At 28.6% G+C, this 25,128-nt stretch overlaps 1 protein-coding gene across 3 annotated transcripts; it reads right to left on the reverse strand.

The window, feature by feature from the left end:
• Positions 1-7,756: 7,756 nt before the first annotated feature.
• On the reverse strand, positions 7,757-19,100 carry LOC117182131. 3 transcript variants are annotated; one of them, XM_033375175.1, is made up of 4 exons: positions 19,007-19,100; positions 15,640-15,799; positions 10,553-10,642; positions 7,757-9,070 (listed from the first exon to the last, which is right to left on the reverse strand). In XM_033375175.1, exons 2-4 carry the CDS (start codon positions 15,724-15,726, stop codon positions 8,030-8,032), a joined length of 1,218 nt encoding a protein of 405 aa, XP_033231066.1. In that variant the 5' UTR covers positions 15,727-15,799; positions 19,007-19,100; the 3' UTR covers positions 7,757-8,029. The 3 variants fall into 3 exon arrangements, with proteins under 3 accessions (XP_033231066.1, XP_033231064.1, XP_033231065.1); XM_033375173.1 differs by lacking the exon at positions 19,007-19,100 and having other exon boundaries at positions 15,640-16,123; XM_033375174.1 differs by lacking the exon at positions 19,007-19,100 and having other exon boundaries at positions 10,553-10,624; positions 15,640-16,122.
• Positions 19,101-25,128: the final 6,028 nt, after the last annotated feature.

The following is a 25,128-nucleotide window of genomic DNA, read 5'->3' on the forward strand; positions in this document are numbered from 1 at the left end:
CAACGATACAAGCTACAAGAGTAAGTGAGACAAAATGTATTCAATCGAAAAAGATTAAAAAATTAGTTACGTTACTGTTTCAATTTCCATGCATATTATTATGAAATGTAATGATATAAATTTATTAAAATGACGCATGTTTTAGTGCAGCTAAGAAAAAAATTTAATGCAAAATAAGAAACAAATATTAAAGTAATCATGATAAATACAATTTGTACTTTATTTTGCAAAATCTAAATACCCAATCCTAGCCAGATGTACATAAATAATGTATTATATTTGATATAAAAGTGTTGGGCATAATGTATAAAGCTTGAGATTTTTGGCAAAATCAAGAGAATTTAATAGAATTCAAGAAAATTAAATTTGTTTGAAAGAAATCAAGCGAATTTAAGAAAATTAAACAAAGTTCAACACAATTTTCCAGAAGTCAAGAGAGCATTAAATAATTCAATAGAATTTAAAAGAATTCAATAAATTTGAGAAAAATTTAAAGAATTCTAGAGAATGAAAACGAATTGAACAAAACTTAAAAGATCTCAAAAGATTTAAAGAACATCCAAAGAACTGAAAAGAACTCAAGAGAATTTAAGCAAATTTAAGAGAATTAACAAAAAATAAAGAAAATTTCAGAAAATTCACATTTATACAAACTAATTGAAAGATTTCAAAAAATTAAAAATATTTCAATGTGATTTCAGGTGAATTCAGGAAATGTACGAGAATTGAAGAAAATTCAAAGCATTTAATAGACTTAAAAATAATTCAAGAGAATGTAAGATGATTAAGACAAATTCAAGACAATTTCATTTAATTTCAAATAATTCAATGTGATTTCAGGACAACTCAAGAAATTTCATCAAATTGATCAAATTTGAAGGAATTAATATAATTCAAGATACATTTATAAAAAATGTAGAGTTAAAAAAATGTAGAAAAACTTAAGGAGCATACAAATAATTCAAAAGACTTCAAAATTATGTACCGTGAATTCAGGATAATTCAAGAGAATTTATTATTTAGGAAGAGTCAAGAAAATTTTAAAAATTAAAACAATTCAAGAAAATTTCAGAAAAATCAAAATAGTTAAAAGATTTCAATAAAATTTAATATGATTCTATGAGAATTGGAAAGACTTTAAAGGGATTTAAGACAATTAATAATAATTCAAAAGAATGCCACAGAATTTTAAAATTTCAAAAGACTTTCGGAGCACAAAAGAAGCATCAAGACCATTCAAGATGATTAAAGAAAATATAAGATAATTCAAAATAGTTTCAAATAATTCAGAGTTCTAAAGAATTCACAGTTATTCAATGTGATGTAAGGAGAACTTAAAAGAATTCAAGATAGTTCAAATGAGTTCAAGAAAATTCAAAGAAATTATTAAATACAACAAAATTAAAAGAATTCTTAGATTTCAAGGTGAAATATAAATAAATGTAAGGATTTTAAATCAAATTTAAATAATTCAACAGTATCCACATAATTCAAAACAATTTAAGATTTAAAACAAACTTTAAAAAGTTCAAGCAAAATCAATAGAATTCAAGCAAATGAATGAAATATAAAATTCAACGAATTAGAAAAAGCGCATAGATCTCAAGGTGAATTCAAGAGAGTTTACAAAGTACTATACCTGGAATTATTACTGGTTAACCCCGCGCCATGGCTTCACTTACTATTAAAGTTGCAGCAAAATACCATAAAAACATTTTGTTTTTAATCATCATGATACATTTTGTGGATAGGCTTTTTATGTTAAAAAATCAGCCCGCTTCGTGGGCACATTCTCATCGCACGCGGCTCGCTTCGCTCACAAGTTGGAGCGCTCCTAGGGCGCGCGACTGTTGGTTCTAGCGCTTCGCGTTAGATAATATATTTATCTCTATGCAGTCTCTATGCAGTCTACAAAGCAGCCTGACTGTTTTTTAAACTTCTAATATATCCTTAACCTCAGTGACCCAGACTTTATCCATTGAATTTTCTACCGTATCGTATTCTACATCACAGATGTGGTGCCCTATTGCATTATCTCCTAATAATTTATAAAAAGAGTATCTCCAAGCGTCTGACGGCAAGATTCGAATAGTTGGGAATCTTTGAAATTGTTGAATAAAAAAATGTAATTTTTGAATTTTCCATTATTTTTTGTCAAAATTTAAATTTTCTATTTTAAAGAAAACTCAAAAGTTGTTATAATAATCTTGTACGGCATTTAAAAATAAACATTTTTCTTTTTTGACTTTTCTTCATATCGTGCGTTATTTGGCTTAAAATGTTCATTTTCCTGTGTTTTAAGGAATTTCGGAAATTCTATAACTTTGTTAATTTTTGGTTTTGTGAAAAAAAGTCATTTGGATAAATTGTTCGTCTTCTTGAATACTATGAACACCCATACAAAGAAGTTTAAAATTTTAAAAAAGTGGTCTCAAAAATATTCAAAATGCGCTAACTTTTTGAATTTTCATCCAAAATGGCTGGCTAACGAACTTGAAATTTAGTTTAGGAAACTAAAAGAGTGTACCAAAGTCCAATCTAATAGATTAATTTTTTCAAAAGTTGTTGTGGAAACAGACAGACATACATACAGACAGACAGTTAGGCAGGAAAAACGTCTCAAAACGTCGACATTTGATAAAAATGAGGGGGGGGGGGGTAAATTTTATACAAATCTAATACCTTCTCTCTTATGAATGTAAAAAGGGATGTAAATTCGTAATAACGGGCATACTTTTTAAAAAGTTTATGTCAGCAAAAGTCATTTACTGCAATAAGATATCTGAAATCTTAGTACATACCGCTAATTTTTTAAATTCAGAAATTCGCCAGCAGTAGTGTTGAAATCAGACTTTATATTACTATTTTCAGTAGTGTTTGATAACCACTTTCTATTAAGTAAACAATACTTTATAGTTTATTCTAGAAAATTTTGGCAAAAGAAAATTAAAATTTATTAAAATAAATATACATAAGTATTTGAATACTTTTGTTAGGTTTTATAATTATCCTATGTACTTAAAAACAATCAGTTTAATGATCTTAGACTTAAAAAATATTCTTCATATCCCAAAACATCTTTATCGTAAGGTGTTAAAACAGCTTCATAGCTAAATGTTTTGAAAACAGATATTATGAAGCTTTTTTTAATTTACTGTATTTTTTTTAATCGTTCTGAATATCTGCTTATTATAATTTATACTTTAAATAAATATTTTTGTTTACAAAAAAAGTAAATACAATAGTTTTACGAAACGAGGTTGATCTTTCACGGCCGAGTAACCAATGGAGGAATAATTGAGTAAAGATGTTTTCAACTCAGTCGGACTAGTTTATTAAATTTTAAACTACCTTTTGTATAATCAGAGAAACCTATTATAAAGATTACACTCACTCAAAAAAATGTCTGGTTGAATCTACCAGAATTCTGGTTAAATATGCCCGTACTATTTTTTCTGATTAGAGTAACCAGAAAAAATAGTAAGGGCATATTTAACCAGAATTCTGGTTGATTTAACTATACATTTTTTGAGTGCTGAATTAGTAAAGTTGAATAATAAAGTTTATAAAGTTAAGAAAAAATATTAGGTGTTATGAGAGCAGGATAGGAAAGAATCCATAAGGATGACTCTAAAAGTATAAGTTTCAAAATTTTATAAATTACACATCGCTACAAAAAATCTCTTTGGATAATTGAAATTATGAATAAATCAGTTAAAAAACTGACTCACTTCAAAAGATGACTAATGACTTTCGTTACTAATTCAATGTAATCTTTATAATTGGTTCCCCTGAAGATGGAAACGTTGGGTTAAAATTTTACAAACTAGTACGACTAAGTTGATAACATCTTTACTTATTTATTAATTAGCCATTTATAATCCAGTATTTAGACTTAAACGTCAAAATCAAACTTAATGGACTTTTACGTTAAAGCGTATGAATTTCCGAAAAAAAAACTAACAGTATGATGAAATAAGTTCTAATTTTGGTGTCACCAATTCAGTACAATTTTTCAGCCTAAGTAATGTAATTTTTATACAATAAGCTATCGCTTATGCTTTTGCTTAAAAAATGACCCTTACCTTGTTTAAATTAGGTCATATAGCAATCGAAGAGTATACGTGTAGATGCAAATTCATCTGGAAATCTATTGTAAATGAACTATTATTAATTTTTTAAACATAAAAAATGAATCATTCTGCACTGCCGTGCAGAAGTTTCAGGCCGCCTTTTTTTATGACTGAATACATTCTCTTAATTTTAATTATACCAGAGCTAAAAAAATTTCTCTTTAAAAGGTTGATTGTTTTCGAAGTTCTGTATAAAATAAGCCCAGGGTAAAGCCAATTTGTCTAGTTTTTAAGTAGATATTGCAAAAATAGTGTAAACTTCAATGTTTTTTTGAATTTTTAATAACTTCCGAAATGGTCAACATTTTTCAATGTTCTTAGGCACACACTGAAGCTTTCTTTTTACCATATCACAGCAGCTTATGAGTATAAATTGTAAAAAATTACTTTCTGAATTGCAAAAACTTGAAGTTGTAACAAAAAAAAACATATAATCATGAACTTTCTATGTAATTTCTTAAAAATATACATTTATTTAACTCTTATTCTGATTTCCCGACTGATACGATTTTTTCAAATTTTTCCAACTTTTTTATTACAACTTGAAGTTCTTGCAATTCGAAAGAAAATTTTTATTAATTTATACTCGTAAGCGATGTGACAGAATGAAAAAATAGGTTCAAAATAAGCCCAAGAACATTGAAAAATGTTGATTATTTCGGAAATTATTAAAAATGCAAGAAAACATTAAAGTGTACACTATTTTGGCAATATCTACTCAAAAACTAGACAAATTGATTCCACCCTAGGCTTATTTTATACGGAATTTCGGAAAAAATCAACCTTTTAAAGAAAAAATTGTTTAGCTCTGGTATAATTAAAATTAAGAGAATTTATTCAGTCATAAAAAAGAGGTGGATCGTACACATTGTAATCAAAAACCTGATTGGTTGCATTATGCGCGAAAACCATTTTATAGTGACTGTTTTCAGTTTTTTCTTTTGAATTTTATAGTCTTTTGTAATTCACAATTTTTTAATCGGCAATTTTATTTCTAATAATTTATTTCTAAAAGAGAAAACTAAAATAATTCCTAAATAATAAATGCAAGAATTCCGTTCTTAGCTTTTTACAGGCATGTTTTAAAAATGATAAAATTATTCTTTAGATCATATTAAATGATGTTATATGTACTTATTATATTTTGTGAGAAAATTTATTTTGGAATATTTCTAGAAATTATGGATAAAAATGAAAATTTTAATTGTAAAGGTTTTTTATTGGAAAATAATTTCCTTTTTAATATTTTGTTACTGCGCTACAATTTGTAAACTTTGTTTTTTATATTTTTAAAGAGATCAGAAAAATGAAGATATGGACAAAAACTTAGAACATCTTAATTCAGGAAGTCGCTGTGGATATACCGGTAACAAAAAAATCATCTGTAATCTGAAACTGGGTTTTATTTAAAAAGATTAATATTGAGTTTTGAAGACTTAAAAATATGCCAAATGAGAATTGAAAGCTTTAAAGGAATTATTTTTTATATTACAGGATTCGAATTTTTTTTAGGAAATGTTTGAATCATTTTAAAAGATATTTTTGTTCCAAACATTTTGAAAAGATTTAAAAATGCATTTTGAGAAGATTAACTATTTTTTAAACAAAATGTATGAATATTACAAAACTTAGAAGAAAAAGAGAATAATTTAATTTCCTCAATATTCCTGAAAAAATTGGAAATGATTCTGAAAAATCAATTATAAGAGAAAATTGAAAGATCTCAAAATATTTCAAATGATTTCCTAACATTTTGAAATGGAATGTACAATATTTTAAAGAAGAATTTTTCAATTTTCCAAGATTAAAAAGTTTTAGAGAAAAATAAGATAACTTCAAGACATATTTAGAAGTTTAAGATTCATGTGCAGATTTCAAATTATTTTTATTTTGAAAAAGTTATTCTTAACTCTAGATGGTCACCGTGGGTGAATGTCATCCAAACAATTTTTAAAATTCTTCGTAGAGTCTGTTAATTACTTCAACTTTGCTGGTATGTTACAATACTTTAATGGACAATTTTTGTGACAAAAACTATTAAACCTTTTTTTTTTAAAAACCTTGAAGAATACCTACATATTTTTTTTTAGATTTTTAGAACTCAACATTAATTAAGTGTGACCATCTAGGGTTAAAGAAATTTTTTTAAAACGTTTCACAATATTTCTAATCAAATCGAAAAAATACTGGAAGATTTTAAACTAATTTTTTTAATATTGAAAAATTTTTCAACAATTTTAGGAGAAATTCGAATACTTAACAAAAATTGATATATTTAGATGGTTCATAAGTTTAAAAAATAAAATAATATTTATGTAATACTCATTAATTTGTTCCAAACCTTAACAAATCCACTGACTCGTATTTTTCCTCAAATTTTGTGAAGTCTTGTAAAATAAAACATTTTCCTTAAATCTTTTCTAGATACTTTTTAAGCATATCTAAAATCTCTTAACAATCGTTCTGAATTTTCTAAAGAATCTTAGGTGAAATATATTCATATAACCATAAAAACCAATAAATTTGAAATATAGATAGTATCAGAACATAAATTTTGTATCAAAAAATTATTTTTCCTCTCAAATTATAATTTTGATGACATTTTTTTCTTTCTTGACTGAAAAGTCTGTTTTTGTTCAAAAAGCAAATATTTTTTTTTAAATTTGTGTTTTTGGTCAAAAAAGCTACGTCTTTTGGTGGAAATTTAATCCTTTTTTTTTTTTTAAATATAACTGATTGGAAATTTATCTGTTGTAGTTGATTCAACTATTTTCTTATAAATGTATCTCCTTTTTAATCATATTCAACTATTTTTTATTTAACAAGCAATTCTTTTTTGACCGAAATATCAATCATATATTATATTTTTCGTTGAGAATAAATCTTTCTGATTAAATTCGTCTGTTTTTGTATTAAAAGTTAACATCCTTTTGGATTTAAGCATCAATTAATGCATTTTGCGTTGAGAATTCATATTTTTTGTTCCAAAATTTAATTACTTGGTTAAATGTTGAACTACTGTGTTAAAAATTCATGTTTTGTTTGAAGATTCAGTATATAAATTGAAAATTAATTTCTTCGGTTGAAAATGACATTATGAGTCTATCAATTAAAAATAGATACTTTTAGCAGAAAATTAACTTTCTTGGTAGATCATTCAAAAATTTGGTTGAAAATTAATGCTTCTGTTGAAAATTTCTTCTTGTTGGTAAAGTTAAACTGTTTTGGTTGAAGAATCAACTATTTTGTTCGGAATTCGTATTTTTTGCATGACTTCAACTGTTAATGAGTTATTGTAAAATATTTTTTTGACTGAAATAACAATTATACATTACACTTTTTTAAAATATCTTGAATCTTAAAAAATATTTTCGAAATTTCTCAGGAATATTACGAAAATTATATTTATATGAGTTTCAAAACAAAACAAAAAAAAATAAAAACGCACAGATATTCGAAATTTTGATTTCATATAAAATCTTATTCCATTTTTCAAATCGGGGAATTACACGCGCGCAAAGCGTCCGATTGATAATGCTAGCGTTTCAATATTTCTGTAAAAAAATTCAACTAATGATAAAATGATCACAGAGAATAAAATTAAATGAATAATCAAATCCATCAATTTAAGTTGGAGAGACTGGTAAACATAATTAATTTATTTAAGAAAATGTATAAATAGTAAATTTTTTGACAAAATTCTACTCCTAATTTTTCTATGAAATAAGTAAGAAACTCAAGTTCGTCCTTTTCCTCTAAAAGAACGTAGATTTCATTCGAAATTTGTACATATTCAATGATTTGCTGACTATTTTGAGCAGCAATCACATGTTTTCTTTCCTCAAGTTTGGAGCGACTGAACTGATCTAAATTTTGCGTTTTGTGGAGAAGAGTTGTCACTCGTTCACTCTCTCCACATCCGGAAAATTCCAATCTGCCTTGCTGGAATGTAGATTCGTCTCTTTTATAGTATTCACTAGAACTGCAGTGACAAGTTTGGCTTCATTATTCCTTTCCATCCTGCAATTTTCCTCTTCATTATCTGCTTCTTGCTTTATAATTTGCATATGAGTCGCTTGCTGGGCAAACAACCATCCACAATCTTCATTAGCTAAACTTTGGCCTATATATATACGAGAAGATTCCAATCCTTCTTCGCCAGACGAGGAATCAGAATTCTTGATCCTTTTAGGATTCGGATCTTCTCCCTTCAAATTGTTTTCACTATTCTGATTTTCGGAAGTTTGCTCTTTCATCTGAGAAAGCATTTGCACCAAATTCACAGTGTTTCTTGGCTGTTTCTTTTGCGAGCAATGTGTATTTACGTGAGCATAGAAGTTAGATGTGTTCCATCTGGTCTTGTTTCTTGTAATTTTTGTTAACTTTTTACAGTCGGCAAAAGGACACCCCAATGTAGCAATGTATGAACCAAGGCCATCTGCTACTACTCTGGCTGAAACCTGAGCCAGTGGCTGACCTGAATAATTTTCTTGGATATACTTGTTCACATTGGTATCCAGTGTGGTTTTCAAAGTCAGTATTCTCTCTTCATCAGTTTCTTGCTTTACACTAGATTGTTCCAGTGATTTTCTGGAAGTTGTAGAAACAAAAGCCGGGTCTTTAGACCATCTGTGTGACGTAGCTACCCTCTTGGCCAATTTAATCATTGCAGTCAATGTTTGCTCGTGACCTCCAACAAATACAAACCTTTCAGGATGGTCTTTAAAAATCCCATAATACAGTTCACGATCTTCTTCTTTGATGATTTGATATAGGATGGTTTGCATAAATACTTCAATTTTCTCCTTGTCTTTTTCAGTAAAATTTTCCAAAGAAAATAAGTTGTCATATTTTGTTGCTTTCAATATAAGCTTCAAGTCTTCAGGGAAAAATGCAGATTCTGCCTCGAAAATAGCCCACAGAGCATTACCACTTGTCTGTCAATAAAACGAAAAGAAGAATACAATTAGAAACAATAGTAAGATTAAGCACCCGTACACTGCAAAAAATTTATTTTGGAAACTTCCAGTCAATTTATTGGTAGATTATTTTCGGAACGTAGGGTATAATGCTAAAATGCAAGATTTATTGGAATTTTATAATATCTGGGAGAGTTCGCGCTGCGGTTAATTCACGAATTGCAACACTTAAAATACATGTATTGCAATTTCACCATTCCAATACCTTGTTTGCAAGTTTAGCTTACGCTTGTATTGAAGAAGTGTTTTAGAATTCCAAAAATTTTGAACAGTGTACAGTAGGTGGTAACAAAATTAAAATTAATTATCAAAGTTAATTTTGGTTGCCGAAAAGTTGCGAAATTTTAATCTCAGCCATTTTACCCATTTCCGTGATTTAATAAATTTATCAATATAATATCAGGATAAAATATTTACATCGAATTATTTTTTAACTTCCTGAAAGGTCTTGATATTTTATTGGGCCTTGGTTTAATTGGTCAGAAGAAAAAAACAGGTCTGTCCTAGGCTTAGAACTAGGTTAAAACACATGTTAATTTGCTTTAATAAGAAAATTTCTTGATAAAAAAAAATGAATTAATTTTCACGTGAATTTGACGAAGAAAGTAGTATTTTAAACAAAAATAGTATTCATTAAAGAATTCACATAAATGTCATAAATTTATATTAAAAAGTAACAAATGACATTTTGTCCATTGTGATATTTCATGCTTTGAAAAAGTTTCAACATGTTTTTATGAGATTATTATGAAAGAATGAGGGTCAATAAAGGTCAGTTTAACCCCCCTTTAAAATTGATAAAAAATGGATAAAATCACTTCATTAGACCCTTGGAAGTAATATTTGGTTGATTCCAATCTGAGCGAAAGCACTTGGATTTTCTCATAGAGTAGGTACATGTATCTTCTTTTGAATACAAAAATCCTAGAAACCGCCGTTCTTCCGTTATATGTCCATATGCACGTATATGTATGACGCTAGGACTACAAGGGCTTTTAATCAATACTATTTTTGTGAAAATACTTCATTCTTGTAAAATTTACGTAAAAATTAATTTATTCTAAATACAAAAAGAAATACGGGCAAGCATGAATCTATATATTTTAACCAATGTTTAAGTATATGCATAAGCCTAGGACAGACCTATTTTTTTTTTTTTCAAGTTACTTGGACCAAGTCCCAAACAAATGCCAGGTTTTTTGGGAATGTACGAAGTGGATTTGAAGTTAGGTAGTTTTTACCAAAATCTAACTTTGACCTAATGAACCTCGGTTCTGAGTCGTCACTTTTTAAATTCTAAGCCTGATTTTTGAGAGCGTCTTTGTCTATCCTTAACAACTATAATTTCTTAAGTTTGGCTGTTATGTTGTCACAACCTCTGACTATAAAGATTTTTTCCCCATAATTTTTTATAATACATATTTACAAAACAAAACTCACCTGAAAACCAGCCATAGTAGCAGCTCCAGTATCAGTCTGATCCTTGCAGATGTCCTCCCAGTTGTCTGGTTCCTGAAGTTCAGAGAAGTTCTTGAGTAATGGATGCAAAAAATGAAAAAGTAAATACGTATATAACACAACCCAACTAACAGATTTCATGAATTTGAGAGATAATGTAACATGAAAGTTGGTTATTACCGGTCCCCTCCTTCGACCGTGTATGTGTATGAAGTAGTAGTTTTCTTACGATCCGGAGGGAAAATATCGGTCAAACTAATCCTACAGATAACGCCACAAAAAGTGGGTCTGACTTTTTCATTGAATTGCATTAAGAAAAAGCAAAAATAATGAAAAACTTGATGCTTTTTGCATATAAACAAACCAAAAATATATGAAAAAATAAGAGTAACTATTATGATTTATTAAAAAAAAGAAAGTCATAAAAATATGTAGTTTAATCTGAATAAAATTTAATTTTGAGATATATTTTGAAAGCAGTTCATACTTCATATTTCTATGATTTATTTTTCAAATTTTAATTTAACGGAGATTTTTAATTAAATAGTTAATTATATTATTGCAAACCTCATTTCTAAAATAAACATACTATAAGCTGTCATCAGCCATGATGATAAGCTGTCCAGAGTCATCAATTTTTTTTTATTTTGAATTTTTTGTTTTAAATTAAAGATTATTAGATTCTATAGATCTGACTCTCCGAACTGTTGTCTCCTCTATTTTTTATTAATAATTTTGCCACTCAAACTATGGAAAAACTAAAATTTTTTACATAAAAATTTTTTACGCTTTAATAACTGATCAGGAAAACTTTATACTGTCTTAAATGAATGTTTGGGGACTCATATAATACAAATAATATGTTTATCATTCCATTTATTTGTTATAAACCAATTTTATGAACAAATTGACAAATAGTCTTATTATCGGTAAAACAATTTTTTTTGCTAAAAGTGCTTCACATTAATGTAGGAATGACATTTAATAACAACAATAATTTAACAGTTTAGAATAACCACTGTGATACACAATTTTTGTGGTAAAATATTATAATTTGAGATTTTTAAAATTACAATTTCCTACAATGGCCAGAACGACTTCAGGTATTCCTTAAAATAATAAATATTTAATAATATTTGATCAAATATAACAATTAAGTTTTTTGTAAAAAATGAGATAAACAGGTTTAAAATGTTGGCCCGTTCGCATAGAAATTTTTTTTTACACTGGAAATGTTTTAAGCTATTGGACGAATGACTGCTAGTCACAAAAATATTATAAAAGTTAACAATAACCACTGTTATTAACAATTCTTGAGACAAAATATTTAAACTTAAGGTTTTATCAAATTTAAATTGCCCAAGTCGATGGGTTCTTGTCAAAAGATTTTGTATTGAGTGAATCTTAGCATGCAGTGTTATGATTCATTTTCAATCTATTAGGATTGAAAACCCGACTTTTGCCAAGCGAAACTGCCAAAACTTCGAAATTGTTCATGTAAATTGTTTATAAACTTGTAATCTGTTATATTCTACTAAATATGATCAAAGATACATATTTTTAGGTATATCCGTAGCCATTGTAGCAATTAATGAAAATAAGGATTTTGATAAAGCCTTACATTTGAATATTTTTTCACGAGAATGATTGATAACAATGGTTATTGTTAACTTCTCAAATATTTTTGTGACTAGCAGTCACTCGTCCAACAGCTTAAAACATTTCCAGTGCAAAAAAAAAATTCCATGTGAAAGGACCAAAATTTTGAATTTGTTTACAAAAATTTAAATTGTTATATTTTATCAAATATTATTAAATATTTATTATTTTAAAGAATATCTGAAGTCGTTCTGGTGATTGAAGAAAATTATAATTTGAATAATCTCAAATTCTAATATTTTGCCACAAGAATTGCTCTAAACAATAGTTATTATAAACTTTTAAATTATTTTTGTTAATAAATGTCATTCCTACATTGATGTAAATCACTTTTAACAAAACAAAAATATTACGAATAATAAGACTATTTAAAATTTGTTTATCAAATTTTTTTATAACAAATAAATGGAATAATAAACAAATTATTTGTATTTTATGAGCCCCTAAGCATTTATATAAGACATTACAAAGTTTTCCTGATCAGTTATTGAAGCGTAAAAAATTGATATGTACAAAATGTCAGTTTTTCCATACTTTAAGTGAAAAAATTATTAAGAAACAAATAGAGGAGATAAAAGTTCGGAGCGTCAAGCTGAATGAAAAAAGTGAATTTCCTTCCACTGTGCGTCATGAGTACCGTACGTTTATTTATAGAGTTCAATAGTTTATAGCCTGCTCATTTTAGAAATGAGGTTTGCAATAATATAATTAACTATTTAATTCAATATCCTCTTTAATTAAATTTTTTAAATAATATTATTAGGGGTTGAATGCAGCGAGAAAAAAGCTTTCAAGATTATGCAACAAATAAATGACGGAACTGTATAAATGTATATATGATGTTCGGTTCAATTGAAATAAATATATACATTATATAAAATAATATTAAATCCATTTTTTCATTTATTAGTCTTGTCATTGACTTTTTAACAAATTATTCCCTCAAACATTTTAATTACAATTACTAATACTTTAAAAAAAATATTTTATTCAAAACATGGAATTGTTAAGATTTTAAAGGTACAAAGATTCTTTACTGTGCAACGTAAGATGTAGTCTTACATGTTTTAATTATTATTATTATATTTATATTGGATATACGTAATATATATTTTATTAATTCTTCTGATCATGTATATGTTTTAAATATTTTTGTCATTGAGGTCTTTAATATTATTAATTTTTTCATTAGCTACATTAATAATTTTAACAATAAATAATTTTTGTAACCTCAACAAATAATAAAATCAATAATATCAGCAAAATAAATCATAGAAATATGTAGTTCGAAATGCTTTCAAAATTTATCTCAAAATTAAATTTTATTCGCATTAAACTACATATTTTCATGACTTTTTTTTAACTATTAGTGATAGTTACTCTTATTTTTTCATATATTTTTTCGTTTATTGGCAAAAAACATCAAGTTTTTAATTATTTTTGCTTCTTTTTAATGCAATTGAATGCAAAAGTCAGACCAAGTAAGTAAAATGATAATTTCTTTTAGATAAATAATGTAAACCAATCATTTTTAAAATCAAATGATTATCCTCTTATCCATTTCTAAAAGAAAAATTATATATTTCTTTGCGGTATTACAACCAGCTATTCACAAATGACTTTTTTTGTCATTTTATAACAGTTGATAATCATTTAAACAAACCTAAATTAAAAACTACTTTTAAAACCTTTTTAGATAGATTTTTAAATACAAAATATTGCTATAGTTATTAAAAATGTTATTAACCAACTTTTCTCATATCATGCATTTCTGTAATCAAACAATTTTGTTTCACTTACGGATTTTTACGAAAAATATTTAGTAAAGACTGCTTGAAATTAGGCTTTCTTAATCAACGACAAGTTTATTATTTAAACAAATAGAACGTAAAACTTTGACATTTTACGAATATATGGATTTTCTCCGAAGAAAAGATTTGAAAAGTCGCTGACTATCAGAATTATTGCAGATACACTTCAGGAAAATAAATATTCATTTTAAGATTTCAACCAATTGTTTTAAACAATTATTTTCATTAAGTGCTCAACCGCAACAATAAACATTATGTTCATTAAAAATACCTAAATATCTCGCAAAAGTAGTATACAGAGTACAAAATAAGCATTAGGTAGCAGCAAAAAATGATAAATATTAAATATTTGAATTGTTATCTACTAACAATATCATAAACATTTTTTAAAAATGAGCGTTTTCCATCAAGAATTTTTTTTTCTAAATAACGTTTCAGCAATGTAAGTGGTTATATTTTATTTAAAAAATGTGGCGCTGAATATCAATTGTTATTATTATTAACAATATTGTAAATAAACAGTCATCTATAGTAAATGTCTTCTCGATATTACAGTATAATAGACGATTTTTTCATAGGTCGTTAAAAAAAAAGGAAAAATATATATTTTTTCAATAAATGATAATAATTTTAACAAAAAACGACGCTGAAAAAGAGAAAGTTATTACTATACTTTAAATTTTAAGTAACATTTGAATTTCAACATTTTTTATTACTATATTAGCAAACGAGATTATGGAAAGATACACAATAACGTACATTTGTGTTTTAACAGAATTTGTGTGTAATATAGTAATTTTCAAACAAAATATGCTCATCTAGTTCTGCACTGCCATCCTAAAACAAAACGATATACGAAATAAGTTAAGAAAGCAATGCTAATATTCTTCTCAAAAAGTCTTTTCTGACTTTTCTCTATCTTGTGTTTTATACCAAATTTGTATTTCTCTCAGAACAATACAATTTTGTAAAATTTGGAAAACAAAATTTTTCTCAACCCTTCCCAGTGGACACAACATTTTATAACGTAATTGGAACGCCGTAAAAACGTTTCTTGGACGTACAAGTCAAAAGACGTAATTTGAACGTTTTAAAAACTGTCCTAGGTCAGACCAAATAATGTTCTAAAAATGTTTATGTTCGAAATACGTCTTTAAAACGTCTCTGGTACATTCTATCTTTGTGGAACGTTGTATGGACTGACTTAGACATTTTTGCGCCATTCTAAAGATGTACTTTAACGCTTGTGCCCACTGGGTTATTAAAAAAAAGTATGTTTCCATACTATTTGTATGCATGGCATTCTTTTAATTTAGCACGAAAATTTTACCAAAATTTTTGTCTACAAATGTAAGCTTTTAATACTGTTTGCACTCACACAATACGTGTCTTAAATCTTTGTAATTATTTGAATCAATTCCAGTAAAATTTATCTTTAAAATCAAATGTAGAAAAATGTTCTAAATTTTCAGAGATATTAATAATTGAAGATTTATTGTTGACAATGACTCCAAATTTCCTCTGCGTTGTGCTATTTAGACTTCAAAGATTTTAAGAGTAAAAAAATGTCAACAAGGAAGATCATATTTTAGCACAAACCTTTGACTTTAAATACGTTGCTTCGTATTCTGCTTCATGATAATTGCGTAAATGCTTCGATAGACCTGAAGTATTTCCTTCAGTCATTTTTATTTCCTTATCATCACCGTTTGCTTTGCATAACAGACAAACAGCAAATTTCTTTATCGTGTCACTGTTCTTGTACGCAAATTGAAACATATGTCTTAGATTCTTTGTTTTCACTATAACTTTACTTATATTCACAGTTTTCGAAGGTTTTGTAGGTTCACGATTTTCTCGCGGTGATCTTACAGATAAAATTTTTCTTGGTATTGTTGCCATTTTTTTCTTTCTTTTTAAGCAAACGAACTTGTTGAACCGAACTTGTTAAACTGAACTTGTTGAACCGAAATCGATGACTGACAGTCAAATACTGACAGGTAATTGACAACGTAGGCGTGGGCGTTCTCTCGGAACAGAACTTAGCATTTCAAATGTAATGGTTAATCCCGAAAAGTTGAGAAAGTTCTGGGTACATTAAATAACCGACTACCATAAATTCTTAGGATTTAACCCTTGTTCAGATTCAGCCTCTACATTTGGTGTTGACTACCTAAATTCTGAATTACCTGAATCCCGGTTGAGAGACACTTTCTTTGACCTGGGAAGATATAATGCTGACCGAGAGATACGAAATGACAAAAGGTCTTTGCTTGGCAAGGCGCATGAATATTACGGAGAATCTATATTAATTAAATCTATGTTATCTAAAATCGTGTCATCTTATAATTTTTTGAAAAACCTTTTTTATTTTGTCGAAGTACCATCTGTCCTAATCAACGTTGCTAAAAAATTCCAATAGGGTTGTTTCCAAAGTCAGATATCATTTTTTCAATAAATGGATTTTATAGTGTATAAAATTCTAATTTTAAAACGCCCATAAAATTTTTTTACATATTGTTTAATATTTTTATGTTAATGTTGAAATATTAATTTTCTGTCACGATGTCGTTTGGAGGGCCCCTTTGACGTCAAAGGGGTCGGATTTTCCACCAATCACAGTTCATGAATCAGTGATTCTCAAATATATTTTTCTGTGCCGATGTTTTGTTTTGGTAATTTGTACATCGAAAATAGAAGTAGCAAAATATTTTTTTTTTAAATGTCAAAGGAGGGTTTCGTAAAAGCCAAGAGCGCAAATCTACCGGAAATAGATACATTTATGGTATGTATAAAGAATTTATTAAAAAAGTACTTAAATATAGTCATGTTTACTGAACAATTCGTAAGTATGTACGATTTTAAAATGTGTTAATATTTGTACTTTATGCTTTCCTTCAACGCACTACTGACTCTTAATCCAATTATTATAACAGGATAACTTTTTTGTCACATAAACCTTAACAAATAAATCTATCAAATCAAAAAAGTCAGAATTGGCAGTAGACCGTGGCCTAACCTCTTTATCATGAGTTTCATTAGTTTTCATCCAATCCACATCATCACATGATAGATAATTATGAAAACCTCTGAGTCACGTGACATCCTCGTGACACCAATTTGAATAAGTGTTTTACTGCCTTCAATTTTTAATAATTTTTTTCTGTTGAACGACTCAACAGAAAAAAATTAAAACGCACCTTCGGTTCGGATTACACTTAAGTATTAAAAAACGATTTGATCTAAAATCGTGAAACAGCCCTATTTCGAAAATCCCTGATTCCCTGACTTTTGTAAGGCCAAATTCTTATTTTTCCTTATCGGCCTACCCTTTTCATTAAAGTATAAAAACAGCCTTACATTTAAGAGAATAATGTTTTTTGTTTCTGAATTTATTTTTAAACACTTTTAATTGCAACAGTCATACAAAATTTTCAGGGGTCATCCACAAACTACATAAGGCAAATACATGAATTTTGAACTACAAAAGATAAAATTAAAATGTTTAGTATAAAAAAGGTATTTTAAAACCAATAAATTTCCCATGAGTTTTTAAAATTTCCCCCAAACAGATTAAATTTTATGGAAGAAGATTAAATGCATTTTTACCAGAATTATTTTTAACAAACTATATGAAATTTAAACCAAATATTAAAAAATGTGGAGCAATTTTCAACTTTTAGTTCAATTTTCAAACAAAGAAATGAAATTCTTACGTAAAAAGATAAATTAGTGACCCTGAAGATTAATATTCGACTACAAAAGATCAATTTTCAACAAAATATATGAATTTATGAACCAAAAAGTTGAATTTGCAACCGAAGAAGATAAATTCGTAACCTTACATGGAATAGTTGAATTTTCAGTTTAAAAGATTTATTATTATTATTAAAAAAAAGTTTTCAACTAAAATGATGAACTATCAACTAACAAACTGAATTTTCAAAAAGCAGTTCTACGTTCAGGTGAGTAGTTAAATTTTCAAGAACAAAAAATGAATTCCTTACGAAAAATGTAATCGTTGATGTTTCAACTAAAAAAGATTTAAATTTAAAGCCAGAATCAGTTAACACAAACAAAATGCTTCTAAATTTATTTAAAAAACTTGTAGTGACACGGCATACCAAATTTTGTAAGAGTTCATCCAACAAATGAGTTACAACATACGTAAAATATAAGAATGTTTAAATCGAAGAATTAAAATTTCAGTTAAAACCATTTATTTTCTCAATAAAAAAAATTAGTATCAACTCAAAAGATGAATTTTCTACCAATTGTGGCAAATTTTTAACAAAATACATGAATTTTTAAGTAAAGAAATTATTTTTTAAGCAAATAAAAAGAACAATTAAATTTTCTACGAAGAAGAGTAAATTACTACCAAAAAAGAAGATTTTACTACAACAAATGGAATAGTAAAATTTTTTATTACAAATATTAATGTGCAATAAGAAGAAAATAATGTTCTACCAAATAATTGAATTTCTACAGGATTTTCAACCTAATGGTGATTGAGTGGCTTTTAAATTTTTTATTTTATCATTTTATATTCGATTCTAGATGGAAATAAATGGTTTCACTGATTCCAGGTTTTTTAAAAACATGTAAATATTTCATGAGAAATGGTGCTTTTCGATTCAATTTTTTTTCATTTTTTTTACTAAATACAAAAAAAAAAAAGAAATTTGTTGTATTAGCTTTTATTTAAAGAGAAGTTCAAATCGACTAAAACTTTTCTTCTCGTATTAAATTTTCGAAGCGACATTTTTTTTTGGCCACTGTTTGCCGGCCCTGAATACATTTTATTTCCTTTTCAGAAATCTGAAGCGTCAGCACAACAACCCAAGATCTGACACTAACCTCAAAACTAGGAAGAAAAATGTTAGTATATTTTAGGTTAAAAATATCGTGGTATAATACATTGAGCTACAAGTTGCCAAATACCAAATGAGGTTGCTATACTTACTCGAATGTATAAAAAAAGTCTCCACCAGTCTAGAATACGTCGTTTTTCGAATCAACGTCAAACACCACTACCACAGCGAAGTGGATCGATGCTCGACAATGTTCGGAGACAGCTCGGATTACCCAATCGGTACCACACGACAGGAAAGTATCAAGAACGAGGTACATACAGTGCCCAGTAATAAGCGTTGAATTCAGAAAAATTAAGAACTTGTATTCCTATGAATAAGCGATTTTTCCTCCGTCTAAAAATCCACCAACGGGAACAGAAAAAGTGCAAATCCTATTCCTCTCAATCGAAATAATAAAATTTAATGAAAGCATGTATTTAAACTATTTTTCATTATTAAATATTTTTATAATTTATAAATTTGAAAAATATTCGAATTTATATTTATTCATATTTAAATAATTTATTTAAACGTGTTAAAAATGCATTACAGAAATCTATTTAAATGTGTGAATTAAAATAGTTTTAACTGTAGAGAGGCAGACTTGAATTGATTAAAGTTAAAATTTCAAAACTTATATTCCACATGACCCTATTGCAAATACCTATATAGATCACTAATAGGATTCTATATAACGATCCTATAAGTCACCTATATAGGTCAGTATAGGAGCCACCTATAGGAAATGAAACAGCTTCCTGCATAGGACACTATAAAGAATCTTATTAGTGACCTATATAGGACAGCTGATGAACCGTAAATGTTGCGCAGTAGTTTTCTATTGCAGATACAGCTGCGCAGTAGTTTTTTTTGACTTTGAGATTTCCTAGTGGTAGGAACCTGTATAGGCTCTTACATGGATTCTGACATAGAAAGAAGGGACCCATACCCTTACCATAGAATCATTTAGGATTCTATAAAGGATCCTATGCAGGAAGCTGTTTCATCTCCTATAGGTGGCACCTATACTGACCTATAAAGGTAACCTTTTATAGGATCCGACATAGGTCACTTATAGGATCCTTATATAGAATCCTATTAGTGACATTTGCAGGCACCTATATAGGTTTTTGCAGTAGGTGAAGGAATTAAAACAATTTATTACACATATTTTATGAACTGATTAGAAATAATTAAATAATCTCAAAATCTGTACAATTTTGGGGAATACAGGACATCTCTGTGAGGTGTATCTTTCAGTAAACTTATAAGAAATTAAACATATTGAAAACGCGTTCTCCTTTGGGGAACAGGAAACTATGCGGCGGTTGTTATGGAAATAGAAATAAATTAGTTTCTGAGATATCCGACTCCTATAATGACATTTTAAACAGATGACAAAATCGCGCATTCAAAAGAATAGAATAATCGTCACTATTTCGCTAAAATCTGAAAATATTAATATTTCTCTATTCAACGCTTATTACCGGGTGAGGTGCACCGAATATCATGCCAAAAGTGCAACAAATACCTTCCGAAAATACAGTGTAAAAGACGGCTAAACGAAAAGGCTTCTATAGTTATTAACAGATTATTACGAAAATATTACGCACTACTACGATACTATTACAGATTATCACGAACTTTTGCGTAATAATTATCCAATGGCGTAACTAGAAACACCGAGACCACACACATACACACACACTTTTTTAAGAAAGCCAGAGTTATCCCAGGGATATCCCAGGCCAACCATTTGGATTCAACTGTCCCAAGCAGGATATAAGAAAAAATGTATATACTATTTGGGACTTTTAAATATTTCAGAAACGTCACAAGATATCATGGATATCATGGGGATATCCCTATTTCCGCCTTGCGAGATATCTGACGGGTTATTTCTGGGATATCCTTGAGACATCTCTGGGACAACCTGGGAAATGCATGGGATCGAATGGAAATTCCGTTATATCCTATTGCCGTGAGGGCCGTTTTGGAAAAAATAAGACTGATTTATATATTTCTTAGTAGTAAAAAATGTGCTTAATAATTAGAAAAATATTAGGTCAAATGCGAGTGTACGGTCCGTCTAGCTTCAACCAAACGAACAAGCCGAAAATGAAAAAATTTCAAGGTGACCTTTTGAAATATCTCAGTCTTCACAGCAAAATACCCTCAATGAAGTAGGATACCCATGTTATCCCATTGTATGTCCTTTACATCCCGAGTTATTCCAGGGATAGCCCTGGGATGAACCGCGTGGATATCTTGCAAATCGAAAATTTGAATATCCCCCGGATATCGAGATGTGTATGGAACGTTTCTGGGATATTGAAATGTCCCACGCGGCATATATAAGAATTTTAATATCCTACTTCGGACATTTAAATATTCCATGAACGTTCCACATATATCCCGGATATCTTGTGAATATCCCTGATAATTTTTAACCGTTTTGTGGTAAAAATTATCTGTTATCGGATAATTATAGTCTTCAATTGTTTGCAGCGTTTGTATCCAACTTCAGATAAATAATATCTCGAGAATTTACAGTGATAATGTTATACTTTGTACAAAAATGTCAGAAAAATGCCAAATATTGTTAAACGATAAGTTATTTTATTCAGAGGGCTAAATATATACATATAATTTGCAGTAGATATATCTGAATTTCCAGAAATATACCAAATTATAGAATTGCGATGCCTTGGGGACATCCTGGCACATTTCAGAAAGCGATTACCTAAGCGAAAGCGATAAGGACCTAGTGTAGTTAAAACATTGTTTTTTTTTTCAGGGAATTTAGTCTACTTGAACTTGAGAACGAAAAAATTTCACGTATGATGCACTACAAATGAGATATTGAAAACATAAGATATTTTACATACAATTTTCTCTCAAAAGTCCCTTCCGAAGATTATATCTTCTAAAATATTGAAGCTAGCACATTTTTTTAGTTTCACGGGAAATTTTATATAAGTTATTTTGCTTCTGTAATGTTTTTTTCTTTCTTTTTCACAAAATGTACCAGAAACTATTAATTTAAAAAAGCTAAGCTTTTTACTGTTTTTAGTTAATTTAAAAAGTTTTCAAACATCGCTTGTCCGTGAAAATGTATGTTGGTAAGCATCAGTAGGGCTAGGACTTTATGGGTGATCGTCTCTTCCCCCACGACTATCTGGGTACCATTCCCCTTCCATATTGCAGCGACATAAGTTGCTTCAGGCCCTCGATGATAGGTCCCCCATACAGAATCCCTTTTCAACTTACTCATATACCCTTTGCTGTTTCTACGCCTATTCATCAATTAAAAATAAAAATTAATAATCGTTAGGGGACTGTGTTGGCCCTCAAAAATAAAGTTTGTAGAAATTGTTGATTTACATTGTTGGCTTCAGAGTCAGATGAATTGAAAACAATTTCCTTGTTTCAAACGTTTTGGCACCTCGCAATGCCTCGAAATTGCCAAGAATAGAAATCATTGCAAGAACATACAATCCAATTCTTGGCAGGGGGTGCCAAGAATTGTATACAGTGCTTTGGATTGGAAATTCATTGGCACTCCCTATTATTTATTAAACAAATTATAGTTAAATATTTGTTATTTTTTATTATCAATTTTACATTTCCTCAAAATGTGCTGAAAAGAAAATAGTCACTTCCGATAATTATAACGTTGATAGGGGTAAATTGAAAACTGCAATTATCTAAAAATTTTATTTAGCGAACGTGAAAATTCTTGGCAGCTTGGAATCAAGGCTGAATTTTGTAATTTCAGAACACATACATTATTGTTTAGCATAAGATGAATACATATTACTACAAAAAAATGTCCGCACTCTTAAAAAAATTTTTTTTCTATTTATCTCTATTCTCTTATTATTTCATAAAACATAGAGAAGGGTGTCGAAAATTGGGGGAGGGGGGATAATTGGTACTCTCACCCACAGCCTAGTTATATACTGATGTAATTCTGCTTCAATTAATTATTAATCCACTATAACTTAAAAGTGTAAAAATTGAAAATTTTAGAAAAAATGCAACATACGATACTATAATCACTGTAAGAGACTATTCTCTCACAACAAAATGATATCATTGGCATGTCCCTAGGATATATCCGCGCACTTTGTAAAAATGTAGGATACACGGTTTATTTCAAAATACTATCTCAGTATAATTAGCAAAAAATTATTAACGTGAATAATTGTCATAACCAATAACTTTTCTTAAAGTGTCACTTATTACTGCACGACAGTCTTCGCACACTGACAGCCATGATGGAATTTACCGCAAAGTGACTTAAATGGGAATTTACCATTATTGTATGTTATACTTTATTTATTATTATATTATTTTGTATTATATTTTATTGTACACTTTGCGTAAAATCTTCGGAAAAATACCTAATATTTCTAAATTATTTCTTATTTTATTGATACGATTGAATGTAAATATAATTGGCAGTAGATATATCCGAATTTCCAATAATATACTAAATTATAGAATTGGGGTATTTTGGAAACATCCTTGACATATAAAATTGGGACATTCATGAGGTATCCTGAGGATATTCTGAGATATCCTTGGGACATTCCGGGATATCGAGATTTCCGCCCTGCACGATATTATTTTTTTATGATTATACTCTGCAGTGACTAAATAATGATATCCATATGATCAGGATCGAAGAAAAAAATATTTGAATACTTTTATTAACAAACAAAAATTTTGATCCATAATGACCTCATTCGGAGCGTAAATTTTGCTCAGCCTTAGCTTATTAATAAATTCGAAGGAGAATTTTTGCCTAAATGACATTTTCAGCATACCGTCAAAAGGGTCCCAAGAACATTTATATATGGTACAAATAAATTTAGTATGTTTTTTTATTTTTAGCGCAGCCGCGATCTGAAGAACTCGCGAATTTTTATCCATAATTACGCCAGAGTTAATGGTATATGATTTGGAAATAGAAGCAGAAATTCTAAGAAGTATAAAATTAAGGAAATCAGAAGCAATCATAGAAGTGATTATTCGATCTTTGAGAGTATACCAAATGATTAAGGAAATATATGGAAACTTGAAGCGTGTAATTTTCCCTATGAGATCCATTCCAGTTTCTCTTTCTTTTCTATTCTCTCTTTTCGACATCCTGATAATTTTTTCTCATTCTCTCTCCTTACACTTCACTTACACTTCCTGAAAAGTACTCGTTATGTACGTCGTACCAAGTTTACTAGCAGGTACTTAAAGTACTAATACATCGAGAGAGTAGATCACATACGACTATAGGAGGCCCCGTGTAAACTCCTCGACAGGGCTGGTAACCACTAATTACTTCCTACAGATTTCTCGCTCCGATACACAATAAACTGACGCTAGGAAGTGGATATAAATGTACAATAGGAGTTTTGCATGAAATTAAATTCTTATGTCTTAAATTAATGCATAACTGTACATTAGGGAAAACTTTCTTAATTTAAATTTTGTTTTAACTACAGTGAGCCCTAGAGATAGCCTTAGAGATAGAGAGATAAAGAGTTTTATACGAAACGGCACTCTATCTGGGTAATTCCCCACCTATTGCAGCCTCAAAATCGGCCCAGTCTCAGAGTTTCATTGTATTTCATTTATAACTACTTCAATTTTGATACATATCCATTTTCCAATATTTAATTTCATACTAAGGGATCGTACTTAAATTACGTAACAGCTCTATGAAAGGGGACCTAAAATTTTGTTACGATTTGTTTCGAAAGGGTGGGTGGTCCTTCATTCATGTACGTAATTTTTGGAAATTCGCAAATTAAACAAATAATTCGTAGTAATTATACATGAATTTAATATCAATTGAACTTTATGCACCAAAGAAACCTGGTGAATGAAAAACGAAACTAGACAACAATTAAAAAAAGAGTAAGGGAATTTTATTGGTCAGAAAAAGTCAGGGATTTAGAAAAAAGCTGGCAACAGTCAGGGAATTTCCATAAGAATGAATTCGAAAATTTTCAATTTGAATTTGAAATTGTTTTATTCATTTTATAAAAAATTCTAGGTTAAAAATGTTACAAGCTTAAGATTCCGATCTTTGAATACTAATGCCGAGGAAAAATTAAAAATTGGTCCGGGAAAAATGAGGGAATTTTTAACAAATTAAAAAATTGAAAGTCATCCTTTTCGGTTGAAAATTCAAGTATCTTCGTAGAAAATTTACTTCTTGCTCAAAACT

Source organism: Belonocnema kinseyi, chromosome 10 (genome assembly GCF_010883055.1).
Source record: "Belonocnema kinseyi isolate 2016_QV_RU_SX_M_011 chromosome 10, B_treatae_v1, whole genome shotgun sequence".
Classification (NCBI taxonomy): domain Eukaryota; kingdom Metazoa; phylum Arthropoda; class Insecta; order Hymenoptera; family Cynipidae; genus Belonocnema; species Belonocnema kinseyi.